At 54.1% G+C, this 13,361-nt stretch overlaps 1 protein-coding gene across 4 annotated transcripts in view; it reads left to right on the top strand.

Moving 5' to 3' along the window:
- The window catches only part of QRICH2 (glutamine rich 2), a 62,736-nt gene that overhangs the window by 22,599 nt on the left and 26,776 nt on the right, over nt 1-13,361 (top strand). For 2 of the 4 annotated variants that reach the window (XM_075903607.1, XM_075903606.1), the window contains exons 3-9: nt 891-971; nt 1,868-1,984; nt 4,807-5,857; nt 8,724-8,818; nt 9,920-10,020; nt 11,669-11,783; nt 12,551-12,805. In XM_075903607.1, the coding sequence (XP_075759722.1) occupies nt 891-971; nt 1,868-1,984; nt 4,807-5,857; nt 8,724-8,818; nt 9,920-10,020; nt 11,669-11,783; nt 12,551-12,805 (1,815 nt within the window). The remainder of the gene's footprint in view (nt 1-890; nt 972-1,867; nt 1,985-4,806; nt 5,858-8,723; nt 8,819-9,919; nt 10,021-11,668; nt 11,784-12,550; nt 12,806-13,361) is intronic. The other 2 variants (XM_075903608.1, XM_075903609.1) reach the window with 2 other exon arrangements.

Consider the following 13,361-nt stretch of genomic DNA (forward strand, 5'->3'; position numbering starts at 1 on the left):
CCCGAGCGGAGCGTGAAAGTATTTGTGCAAGAAGCACTGATTTTGTACATTACAAAGTCAGTGCTCTTGCGCAAATTCAAGCAGCCAGTGTAGACAGCTGGCAAGTTTTTGCGCAAAAGCGGCCACTTTTGCACAAAATCTTGCCAGTCTAGACGTACCCAAGCTCATCACACAGTAAGAAAACCCCAAACACAAACACACTACAGACAGTCATTTCCCTCAAGGGTCCTGTATTAGCTTCCTCCTTTATCTGGAGAACTCCCTCTTCAAACTCCCTATTAACATCCCCTGTTCACAAGCTCCCTGGTCACTGACTAACTCCTTTATTGGACAGGGGAATGTAAATGCACACACATATTGTGTGTGTGTGTGTGTGTGTGTGTGTGTGTGTGTGTGTGTGTGTGTGTGTGTGTGTATGCACAGGGGCTGGATTAAGGGAGGGCTTGCGGGGTAGCTGCTCGGGGTGCCAACCTATGGGGGGCGCCTGATGGCAGCTGTAAGGGGCACACGGCGCCCCTTAGAGCTGCCATCAGGCGCCGTGTGCCCAGGGCCAGGGGCCGCGTGGTGCCCCTTAGAGCTGCCATCAGGTGCCACACGCCCGGGGCTGGAGGCCATTCAGCGCCCCTTACAGCTGCCATCAGGCACCGTGCACCCGATAGCAGCTGTAAGGTGCGCAGTGCGCCCACGGGCGGAGCCGCGCATGCATTGTGCGCCTGCTGCCCAGGGCGCAGGAATGGCTTGAGCCGGCCCTGGGTATGCATTTGCTCATGCACACACAGCACAAAAACCTCTACATTTTGGGTCTAAATCTAAATAGGTCATCTTGTTTTAAAGGCAGTCACGCACACACCAGACTGTCAGAGATTAACTAAACTCTCTTCTCTTGCAAGAATTTACCACTTGACGCCCAAGAGACTGGCAATCTGCTGCAGACCTGCATCACTGATCAGAAGAACTTGGAGAGTGATGTGGTACGTCTCTTAAGTGGAACGATCTGCATATGAATCATCCGGCGCAACCCCCCGGGGATGCACATGGCTCCGTGTTCCCTGCCACTTCCAGGCACTGCCCCCTGCTGCGCCTATTGACTGTGATTACAGCCTATCGGAGTGGTGGGGGAAAAGCCTCCAGGCACCACTTTGCTGCGCTGCAGTTTCCCCAGCGAGGGGTCGGGGAAGGGACAGGGGCCGAGGATGTGGCTGCGCTCGCAGCCACTTCCTCCCCCCACCAGGCACAGCCCATGGGTCTGCTCCAGCCCCAGGCTCACCTGATACCCGCCCACAAGGCTTGGGGCTCCCTCCCCCTGCAGCAGGGAGCTGGCACTGGTGCTGCAGCCCCTGCAGGAGGAGGGGGTGCAGTGCCAATGCTGACTCCCTGCTGTGAAGGAGGGGGAAGGAGCCCGGAGCCTTGAGGGCCAGACTGGTCCCCAGGCCATAGGTAGCCCACCTCTACTTTAGGGGCAGAAAATGCCAGTGCTTCTATTGGAGGAGTTACAGCCTCCATTTCTGTAGGAGGAAGGCCCTGTCCCTGATACTCCAGGGTTGCAGAAGCGGTGGTGTCGGTAGGCAGGGCGAGGTCTGCTCCATCATGGAACCAAAGCTGCTGAACTGGTTACAATGGATAGTATTGATCCTGTTCTCCTGGTGCCTGGTTCTGTGTTGTTGCCACAAGGGGTCCCAGTTTTTATTGGTGAGTCCAGGATGAAGTCTGCTGCTCTGTTTGGGGAACATGTATTCCTAGTCAGTTGGGTGATCCCGGGCTTGCGAGGCTCTGAAGAGTTAATGGAGGAAGAATGAAGTCCCTCCCTAGACACGCACCTTAGAAGTATGGTCATCTCTCTGTTTGGTTTTGGTTTTTTCCTTTCCAGAGGAACCTGCAGCAAAGGCTAAACCTCTATCCCAGCCCCGAGGAACTGAACAACATGGTGCCCTGGGATGTTCTGGAGAACTGCCTTGTTACAGGCAAAGGCAAGAGCCCACCCGCTGTGAGTGTGACTTCTGTTAGGGATGCTGGGGGGAGGAGAATGTTTAATACATTTGCCCCCTTCCTCTACCTCTGTAGAGGGGGATAGCACAGTGGTTTGAGCATTGGCCTGCTAAACCCAAGGTTGTGAGTTTAGTCCTTGAGGGGTTCATTTAGGGGTCTGGGGCAAATCTGTCAGGGATGGTTCTTGGTCCTACCATGAGGGCAGGGGATTGGACTTCACCTGTCAAGGTCCCTTCTGTTTCTATGAGATCAGTATATTTATTTATTAGCTGTCCCCAGAAGAGTGGGGAGGGAGGTCGTGTGAATCTGGACCCTTTCCAGCCTTCCTGCGGCTTTACATGATCATGGTCGGTCTGAGACGCTCCTCTCTGGGCAGGGTGTCTGGAGCTGACTCTGGGGATCTCTCACATTTCTCATTTCTAGGCCCCAGAGCCATGAGAGGCTCCACTTGATCTGGCTCTCACCAAAGGCTTCTCTCTTGCTGTGGCCTCTGAGCAGAGCCGTGTGGTGCTGGAAACGAGGAACAGTCCCCACCTGCCTTCTTACCACTTGTTGTGATGGCACCTGTAACTGCCATTCCGCTGACACCAAGGGGCCATGACCGAGCCCTGGAAATCCGGGCCTGACTCCTCCCCAGGGCTTCCCAGTGCAGGGCTGCTGGAATGCGGGGAGGGAGAGGAGACTATGGCTCTCCCACTTGGAATCAGCCACTCTTCAGTACTGCCCAACCCCTGTCCTTCCTCATTCCGCCGCAGTCCTGCCTCCTGGCCAGGCTGGAAATGGAGCCTGGCCAGGCTGCCCTGGCATCTGTAGGGAGCTGCGGAGCCTCCACCAGCTTAAGGGGCCAGGGCTGCTCTTGGGCACCTGATAGGGTTGCCAGGTGTCTGGTATTTTACCGGACAGTCCAGTTTTTGCACCCTCTGTCTGGTAAAAAAATTCAGAACACACCGGACAGGTGCAATGTCTGGGACTTTCTGTTTTTCCGGCTGGACGGAAGCCTGGCGGGGGCGGGGGGAGTGGCTGGGAGGCAGGGCCATGATCGGCGCTGGAAGCCTGTGGTAGCGTGCTGGTGGGGGCAGCGGGGGTAGTGGCTGGGACTCCCAGCCACTCCCCCCGCCCATCTTTTTTGGGAGACCATCTGGCAACCCTAGCCCTTGATCCCTTGCAGGTGGATGAGCCTGGGCTCCCTGCTCTGGCTTCCGGCTTGACGGGGGGTCAAGGTGGGTCATGGAGGACATGGGGGCTCTGCCATCCCGTCCCAGTGTCTAACGAGCACAACATGGGAGGGGCCATTATTTGTGTGATATGAAGGATTCACATTCTTGGAATTTATCAGATTTGTCAATGGTCACGAGATTAAATTAACCAGTGGTGTGACCCCTCTGATCCATCAACTTTACCCTGTGGAGGAATTTGGCCTTTTCTTACCATGCATGTTAAAAATGCTTTTTGGATGAGCTAACTGATCTGTCCCGTTCCCTTTTCTTATCTCCAGGGTGCAGGCCTAGGGCAGCTTCCTGTTGCATTTAACTGTCTAGGGAAGTCACTGGCTGAATCTTCACGATTAGGCAGCAGGGATGTCACCTGGCCCTATTGGGGTTGGTTAGAAGGCTAGTCCTGAGTGAGGATGAATTTAACAGCTTCAGAGGGGTAGCCAAGTTAGTCTGCAACAGGAAAACCTTAAAAAACAACAAAAAGTCTAGTAGCACCTTACAGACTAACAAAATAAGTAGATGGTGGTATGAGCTTTCGAGAGTCCAACCCACTTCTTCAGATGACAGGAGTGTTAGAATCCAAGCAAGCAATCCAGATCCAAGAATAAATAAAGGAAAGGGGGAAGGGGGAGAAGGAAAACAAGAGGAGAAAAAAAGGGGGGGGAGAAAAAAAGAGAGACAGTGAGTAGATATGCTTCAGAAGGGTAGCCAAGTTAGTCTGCAACAGGAAAAACTTTAAAAACAACAAATAATCTAGTAGCACCTTAAAGACTAATTAGTTACAAGAGGCTGATAAGAACCATTAGCACCTTCATTGGTTGGTCAAGTCATTAAGATGTGGAAGATAATGTGCCAGCCAGCCGATATCCCAATTCATACCATTTGCTTAAGAATTAAACTTGTGAATGAAGTTAAGTTCCAACCCTTCTCTGTGTATTTGGCTTGTGGAGTTGGTCTGAAACAAAACAGCGACTTGGAGATCCATTACTGAGTATCCAGGCAGATTAAAGTGTTCTCCAACAGGTTTCTGTGTGTTGCCTTTTCGGATATTGGATTTGTGTCCATTAATTCTTTCCCACAGAGACTGTCCAGTTTGGCCAATATACATGGCAATGGGGCATTGCTGGCATAGATCACGTTACTTCAGCGGTTCCCAACCTTTTCCAGATGGGGACTCATTTTGACAATTCAGGAAGACTTGGTGACCCAAGGCAATTCAAAAACAGGGGGGAGGGAGGGCAGAGCCGTAACTAGCTAATTTTGTGCCTGAGGCAATAATATAAAATTGAGCCCCCTCCTGTTTATATATTCATAGTAGTTATTTCATAGAAAAACTGAAAATACATTAATAATAAAATAATAACACTACATTTATTTGAGTTGTGGTGGGGGAAAGACACTCATCCCCAAACCGCTCCCTGCCGGCTTAAACCCCACACTCAGAGGCTGGAGGAGTCACACTCAGGGGCTGGGAGTTGTGTTACTTCCAGTTGAAGTACAGAAATAGAGGAGGGTGGTTTTGAATATCCCCGCTCCCTTCTTCCCCTCCTCCACTTGCTTTGAGCTAGTGCCATTAGTAAACTGCTCCCACTCCATTGGTTTCTAGGAAGGCCAGTCTGTGGAACCCGGCCACAGCCAGCCCTCTGCAACCAAGCAGCCAGCTTCAGCTATGGATGCCCAAGCTACAAAACCCTCTGCAGCCTGGGCAGGGGCACCAGGGAGCCAGCCTGGCACTCCAGGGACCAGGGCAGGAGTGCCAGCAGCCCAGCCAGCAGCCCAGCCAGTCACTCCAACAGCCCAGCCAGGCTCCCCTAGGGCCCAGCCAGGCTCTCCCAGGACCCAGCCAGGGGCCCAGCCAGGCTCTCCCAGGACCCAGCCAGGGGCCCAGCCAGGCTACCCCGCGGCCCAGCCAGGAGCCCAGCCAGGCTACCCCGCGGCCCAGCCGGGGGCCCAGCCAGGCTACCCCGCGGCCCAGCCGGGGGCCCAGCCAGGCTACCCCGCGGCCCAGCCGGGGACCCAGCCAGGCTACCCCGCGGCCCAGCCGGGGGCCCAGCCAGGCTACCCCGCGGCCCAGCCTGGGGCCCAGCCAGGCTACCCCGCGGCCCAGCCTGGGGCCCAGCCAGGCTACCCCGCGGCCCAGCCGGGGGCCCAGCCAGGCTACCCCGCGGCCCAGCCGGGGGCCCAGCCAGGCTACCCCGCGGCCCAGCCGGGGGCCCAGTCAGGCTACCCCGCAGCCCAGGCAGGTGCTCCAGGGACCCAGGTGGGGCCTCCTGGAGCCTGGCCTGGTGCACAGGGGACTCAGGCCGGTTACACTGGGCCCCAAGCTGGCACTTCAGCATTCCCGCCTACATCACCTGCAGCTGGTCCCCCAGCTCTAGCAGCCCAGCGTGCAGCTCCACTCGGGCCTCACTCTGCCGTTACATCGCCGGTGTCACCTTTCCAAGAGAAAGACAAAGTCCTACCCTCATCCATTCCGCAAAGGTCCTCCGGGTCCAGCAGCGCCTCCAGCCGCTACTCTGATACCGTGGAAGCACTGCGCCAGATAGGGCACCTGGCCGACCTCTATACCAGCTTGCAGGAGCAGATAAACCACCTGGGACAAATCAAGTGCAGCCACGCTGACCTCGAGAAGCTGCGACAGTTCCTCTCAGAGGCAGGTAGGGACTTCCCCCTCAGCCAGTGGCTTCATCGCGTCCGTCCAGGACGGGGGAGGGATGCAGGCAGCTTTCTGGACAAACACTCCTTGGGGCTGGCTTCCCATATGCCCCTTGAGAGCCCTGGGCTCCGTGTCCACATGAATGGGGTGACAGAATAATGTGGATTCCCATTTCATGATGCTGACTGTAGACTTCTGTGGGAACCACAGTGGTGTCTGGATGAGCAGTGGTGCTCTTGGCTGGAGCCTGGATCCTACCCCATGCTGCTCATCCCCTGGGGCTCACTCCCCACAGAGAAGCGCTTGGTGGAACAGGGGCAGCTCACTGAGACAGAGCTGTCATTGAAGGGTATAAACATCCTGAGTGGTACTCAGTGGATCAATATTCCACTGTGGGACTCTTGTGCTGACATTGACAGAGGCCTTGGGCTCACTCCCCAGGTACCATTTTGAAACAGGCTCTTTTATCCCAGCTGGATCATTTTCTGGTTCAAGTGCCAAGGACCTTGTTGCATTTCCATCCTGCATCCCAAAAGAACATAAGAACGGCCAGACTGGGTCAGACCAATGATCCATCCAGCCCAGTATCCTGTCTGCCGACAGTGGCCTGTGAAAGGATACAAAATATCCCAACGGGGGCACTGGGATGAGGATGCAGGGATTGCAATTGAATTCTTTTGGTGAGCTTCATATCTCAGCTTGTGTTGGTTTGGAAGCTATCACTGGTAATCTGCTTTCAGGGTCTGCATCTGAGCTAAGCCATAGATTTATTAAAGGGAGGACTGTATATTTCTACTAAAGAGGAGAGGTTAGACATTGATAAAGTGCAGATAGAACAGAAAAGAAAGAAACAAACAAAAGGGTCCCATTCACGAAGGCAACAACTAAATATGGGCACATTTTATAAGTGTGCCTAGACCAAAGCCATGCTGGTGGTGGGTAGGGCACTCTATGGAATGAAAGCAAAGTCAATTATGCTCAGCATCTTAAATGAATCAAACTGTACCATTGACACTCTGTGGGCAGAAAGTCCATGCTTGAATAGGAAGAGTGTAGCCACAGGTGTGTACTACCAATCTCCTGACCAGGATGGTGATGATGACTGTGAAAGGAGATTAGAGAGGCTACAAAAACAAAAACCCCAGTAACAATGGGGGATGTCACCTGTCCTCTCAGGACAAGATGCAGAGAGAAAATTACAGACACCATTAATAAGTGCTTCTTGGAACAGCTAGTCCTGGGGCCCACAGTGGAAGAGGCAATTCTTGATTTAGTCCTAAATCCATCGCAGGATCTGGCCCAAGACGTGAATATAACTGAACTGCTTGGTAATACTGTCGCTTCAATTGCTGCAGCAGATGTCCAGAGAATACCTAATGTGTGACTGATTTTTTTTTTTTAAAAGATTTCAGACGTGATCCTGGCAATTACAGGCTGGTATGGACCTTGCAGTGTCAGGCAAATTACCTGAAACTATAATAGAGAACTGAATGATTGGGTACATAACCAATACAGTATGTTGGGGAAGAGTCAAAGTGGCTTTTGTAAAGGGAAATCCTGCTTCTCTGATCTATCAGAATTGTTTGAGGGAGGGAGGCAAGAGGGATCCAGTGGCTACCGTATACTTAGATGGTCCAAAAGCCTTTGACAAAACACCTCACCAAAGGCTCTCAGGCAAAGCAAGCTGTCATGGGCTAAGATGAAAGGGCCTCTCCTGGCTCAGTATCTGGTTAAGAGACAGGAAACAAAGGGTAGGAATTATAGGACAGTATTCAGACTGGAGTGGTGACCCCAGGATCTGTCCAGTGGCCACTGCTGTCCAACATGTTCATAAATGATTAGGAAAAGGGGGTAAAAAGCGAATGAGGTGGCAGAAACTGCAGATGACATAAAGTTACTCGTGATGATTAAGTCCAAAGCTGTGTATGGAGAGTTAGAGGGATCTCACAGAGCTCGGTGGCTTGTTGATAACAGCAAATTAGTGCATGTTGGAAGAAATAACCCCAGCTGTACTAAGGGGGGGATATGGTAGAGATCTATGAAATCACAAATGATGTGGAGAAAGTGAATGGGTGTTATTTACCCCTTTACATAATATAAGAATCTTAGGCCACCCAATGAAACTAATAAGCAGCAGGTTTAAAAAGCCGAAAGGAATTATTTCTTCACACAGCACATAGCCCGAGGACCTTGTTGGCAAAGAATGTTCTAAAGATCACAAGTGTAACTGGGTTCAAAAAGGGTTAGAGAAGTTCATGGAGGATTGCTCTATCAGTGCCTGTTAGCCAAAAGAGCTGTCCCGAGACTGCTGGAAGCTGGGACTAGATAACAGGCCTCACTTAATAATTGCCCTGGTCTGTTCATTCCCTCTGGGGCACCTGGCACTGGCCACTGTGGGAAGACAGGACACTACTAGTTGGACCAGTGGTCTGACCCAGTTTGGTTGTTCTTGTGTTCTTAGATACTAGGGGTGGAAGGAATTGCCGGTCTTACTGGTACAGCGGGGTCCTTGGCAAGGTGAGGGGTGGCTCTGGGCCCCTGGAAGGGCAGAAGGGTGAGTCAAGGGGGCCAGACTTCCCCAGTCAGCCCTTCAATAGCAGCAGCCAGGAGCCCTAGGCACCTTTAAAATCGCTGGGCCCCAGGGCAGCTGCCCCTCCCTTTGCTCTCCCCTCACCCAACCAGCAGGGCTGACAACTGGGGGGACCAAAAGGGCAGTGACATTGACGTGCAGCGCTTTACCATTGGCCATGTTCACACCGGTACCAGCCGCCGGTTCTTACCAGCATGGCCCATTCCAGTCCGCTTTGCCCTCTGTCCTGTGTCCAGTCAGTGATGTGATTCCTTTGTATTTCCTTGGTGGCGTCTAGTCCCAAAGAACCTCTCCAGCATGCCTGCCGACCTCCCAGACCAGCTGTCTGCCCTAAAGGCACTGGCAGAAGACATGAAGGAAGTGAAGACTAAGGTGAGTAGCTGGGGCGCCATCTTGTCATCTAGCCATGGAAACGCTGATGGCAACGAAAGTTCACTGTGGCTGGCTGGGATGGTGCAGGAGACAGGGACTTGGATACTGTAGCATCCCGGATCTGCATGTGTGCTGTAGCTGTGGAGTTGTGGTATTGGCATTAGTCCTTGTTGCTTGGTTGTGTAGTTACGCCTCCGAACTTAGACTTGGGAGAGCTGGATGCAATTTCAGGCTGTGCCACAGGCTGCCTCTGGGACCAGGAGCAAGTCACTTAAGGCTGGATTCCCTCTAGGATGTTACACTAGTGGAAAATCAGGTGTAGCAGAGCCTGGATCTGCTACATTCCCCTCCCAGCGCTGACACATCAGCTTCCTTCCCATGCAGTGTAAGAGGCATCACAGCTGCTTCCGTCACTACTTCTCCTTCCCCCTACAGAGGGAGAATTATCCAGGGACAGCTTTAAGTTGTGAATCCAGCCCTTACATTGTTTCCCCTATTATCCATGTACAATAGTTAATTGTATTTCATTTAATTCCCCCCCCCCCCTTTGTCTGCCTTGTCATTTTAGACTGTACGCTCAAGAGAGCACAGACTCTTTCTGTCGGTGTCTTAGCAAAGTGCCTGGCACTGCGGTTCCTGAACTCGCTGGCTTCTCAGCAACAATCAGAAGATAAAGAATGATCATAAGAGCAGCATGAGGAGAGGGGGAAAGGAGACAGGGTGGGAGTTTGGCCCTTGTGTCCCTCAGAACATGTGGGACAAAGCCCAGCGCTTCCTCCCTGCCCTAGCCCCCTCGCAAAGACTCTCCAGGATTCTGACCCAAACCCACCTGTGCTTTATTCTCACCAAGGATTATTTTACAGCACTGACAGTGCGCTAGGCTGCCCGGTTGCTTTCTGTGGTCAGTTCAGTTTTGAAGAGATGCAAATCCTTTAAATAAATAATGTCAACTGCTTACAGCTACATGCAGCCCTGAGGTGTTTGGACCCAGCTCATGCGCTGGGGAGGGGGCTGGGAAGTTAATCAGCCGGTTTGAGGGACATTCTTGCAGACAGACTTGTGCCCTGGAGTCCTGACTCTTCATGGTTGTCATGGTTCTAGGTAAGGAAGCTGCACAGCACCCTGGAAGGAGAAGTGGCAACAAAAGCAGATCAGAAAGTGGAGGGATCCAATCAGATTAACCTGCAGTTAGGTTACCTCAGGTAAAAAGAGGAAAAGAGCCATGGATGCTGCTAATGCTCACAACAAGCCTTGGTCCCACTGGATTCAAATGGGCTGTAGAGCTGCCCTCCGATAGGACAGGAGCCTGTTAACAGAAAGTCCCATTATAAAGCTACCTTCCACTATTACATGACACATGAATCCTGGTCCAGAAGCCATAGGGTTCATACCTGTGCTGGAGAGCTGGATTCCATACAATTTCCCATTTCTGATCTGAATCCCGCGTGTAAATGCTAGTTCTGTTCAGACAGTACAGCATCTGAGTGGCTACAGAACTGAACTACACTTAACTAATCAGGCTCCCAGGTAGTAACTCATGACCAAGGCCCCTCCCCTGGGATGGGGCTGAGCTGTAGCGTCCGTCCATGTTCCGAAGGCTTCACGTCGAACTGAATTGTGTAACCTTAAAGCAGTGGTTCCCAAAGGCTGGTCTGCGGACTGGTGCCATGAACCCCTGGCTGCCGGGCCATGGGGGCTGCCAGAGCTGAAGCTGGCTGTTTGCGGCGGCTCTGGGGGCCAGGCTCTGGGGGCCACAGCAGCCAGCTTCAGCTCCCGCAGCCACCATGTGATGGGCATCTGCTGCAGCTGAAACCGGCTGTTCATGGCAGCCCCTTGGTGGACTGGTAACATTTATTTGCATATTTGCACATTCATTATTTGCATAATGAATATGCAAATTAAATGTTAAGGGTCTGCCAAAAGTCTGTGAATGGGTTTGCTGGTCTGCGGTATTAAAAAAGGTTGGGAACCACTGACCTAAAGGGCATCTCCATGCTAACTAGCCCGCATCCCACTGGGGCTGGCTTGAAAAAGAGCTGGGCTCTCACCCTGCCTCCCAAAGGATTTGGTGCAGGCAGAATCGTTTTGCAACAGGTGACCTGTCTGCCATGGCTTGTAGGAACAGAGCGACCTGCGGGGTCGTCACTTAATATCCTGCAGGGAGCAGCCACGTCTCCCTCCTGGGCCGAGCAGAGCCTTGGACCGTGTTAAATGCGCCGTTGGGCTGCCCCAGAGCAGGGCTGTCGTAGAGCGGCTGGCTCCAGGCCCTGGCTCTCGGTTTGCAGAGCTCGGTGCCAGGCCGACATTTGTAACCTGACTAGGGCCATGGGGCAAGGCAGGGAGGTACCTTGCACCAGGGCTGAGCACCCATACAGAGGAGTTTGTGGGGAGAAGGGGGCTGCCATTGCTGGGTTGGAGGGAGGGAGGGGGGTCAAAATCCAGCTGTTTGAGGAGTGAATTGCGGTGAGGGACACTGGGCCGTACGCTGGGAGGCGGGGTTCCTAGGAGAACGCTGGGAAGGGTCTAACAGCACAAGACCTCACCCCTCCTCTTCTCAAAGCAGGGGGACCTGGGCAGCCAGTCTCAGCTAGACAGAGCCATAAGAACGGCCGCATTCCTTGTTTGGCCTTTGCCTTTCTGGGTGGTTTGGTAACGCCACAGAGCTCCCTCCCGGCACCATGGCCGGAACCCAGTTCAGCCCCAGGGTAAATAGGCTGACACCAGGGGAGCTGCTCCTGAGCCACATTTGGCACGGTGCAAGGTTAGCTCCGGTCCCTCGCCGTGCTCTGAGCCCCACGGGGCCCTTCTGCTAGGCAATTGACCCTTCCTGTTGTTGGCTCTGTGGTCCAGATCGACCGTGCACGACATAGAGAAAGATCTGCGGGAGCTGCGGGAGCAGCAGGACCGTGGCAAAGCCAAGCTGGAGCAGTCGGTGGCTGACACAGCCCTTTACCTGCAGGAACAGGTCAGGTGGTTTGAGGCGAGAGGTCGGGCTGCTCACTGGCTTCCTGTGAAACGGCTGCCCCTGGGGGCTGGCACAGTGGTAATGCCAGGGGTCTGTGCTTGCCCCTCCTCCAGCGGGGTCAGGCCCAGGCCACTAACTGCTGCCTCCCTTTACCCTGCAGGGGAAGGAAGGAGCCTCTGAGCTTAGCCGGAGGCGCCGGGGAAGCGGTTGTCATTGGTGTAGAGATGCAGTGCTGGCCAGGGCCCCAGGGCGGTGCTTTTCCACAGGCTGCTGTCTGCCGTGATGCAGCAGGGCTCTGGAGCTGGCTGAGGGTGAAGGCTTTGCTGTGCTGTCAAGGGGGCGCAGGGGAGCAGCCCAACGGTTCCTTAGTGCATCCTGGTGGCAGGTCAGTGGGCTGCCTTGTGCCTGGGGGCATTAAGATGCTCTGCTCGGGAGCCAGCCAGCCTGTCTTCTGCAGTACTTCCAGAGCTCCGCTCGATGCCGCCTGGCCCAAGCCGGGGACCGTAAGGCAGGCTCCAAGGCAGCTCGGCCTGGCTTCTAGGGGGAGCGCTGCTTCCACCGCTACTAACTGGAGAAGGTACCTAGGGGCCATGTGGCCCACCATGAAACCATGAGACTCATCCATTGGCAGATCGGTGGAGTCTTGGCCAGAACATACTGCCTCGGACACTGCCCATCTCACCGCTGCCTACGTGCTTTAGCATGCAGCGAAATTCTGCCGGGAGGCGCCTATTTCAACCCCGACTCCTTCTCTCCCCTGCCTATAGTTAGACAAGCTTAGATCCATCATAGAGAACATGATGGCCTCCTCCTCCACCTTGCTTTCCATGAGCATGCCTGCTACCCCGGAGCCGGGGCAGGCAGTGTCTCCCCATGGCACTTGCCCGGCTTGCAGCCTAGACGTCAGCGAGCAGGTTAGCCAGCTGTTCAAACGCTACGAAGAGCTGCAGGATTTAGTTAGCAGCTTCACGGCGAGGCACGCGGAAAGCAAGCCAGCAAAGAGGCCGCATATGAGGAGTCAGGTAAGGCCAGCCAAAGGGACGCACCCTCCTTTCTTAGCCACGCTTCCAGGGCAAAGCTGCGAGGGCTGGAGGAGTTCAGTGGCGCCGCGAGGGGGTGGCTGAGGCTGGGTCCGTGCAGCGAGTCGGAGCAGCAGGCAGCAGCCCGGCATGCTGATTGCTGCTGTGCAGGGCTCATGGGAAGAGCTGCCCACAGGACTTGTGTGACTGACCGATTCAGCCCCTCTGCCTGCACAGCATGCAGGAGCAGATCCCTGGGAAGCCCAGAGGTGCTTGTGTTACACATGCTGGCTGGCCTGGCCCTTCACCTTGTCTGGCTTGACGCTTGTCCAGAGAGCTGGGAGAAGACCGAAAGGGAACTAGACTCCATGGGTTACCCGACAGAACATCTGCCATTAAACGAGGAACCTGAAGTTAGAGGGGAAAACAGGGCCCACTGGGCCCTCGGAGGAATGGGGGCGCCAGTTACGTTCCTGCCCCTCACTGGTATTTGATCTCCCATGTGGGACAATATAGTGGCCTTATGACACACGTACCGCAACAGTCTTACACTATGTCA

This window comes from Pelodiscus sinensis, chromosome 20 (assembly GCF_049634645.1).
Source record: "Pelodiscus sinensis isolate JC-2024 chromosome 20, ASM4963464v1, whole genome shotgun sequence".
NCBI classification, from domain to species: domain Eukaryota; kingdom Metazoa; phylum Chordata; order Testudines; family Trionychidae; genus Pelodiscus; species Pelodiscus sinensis.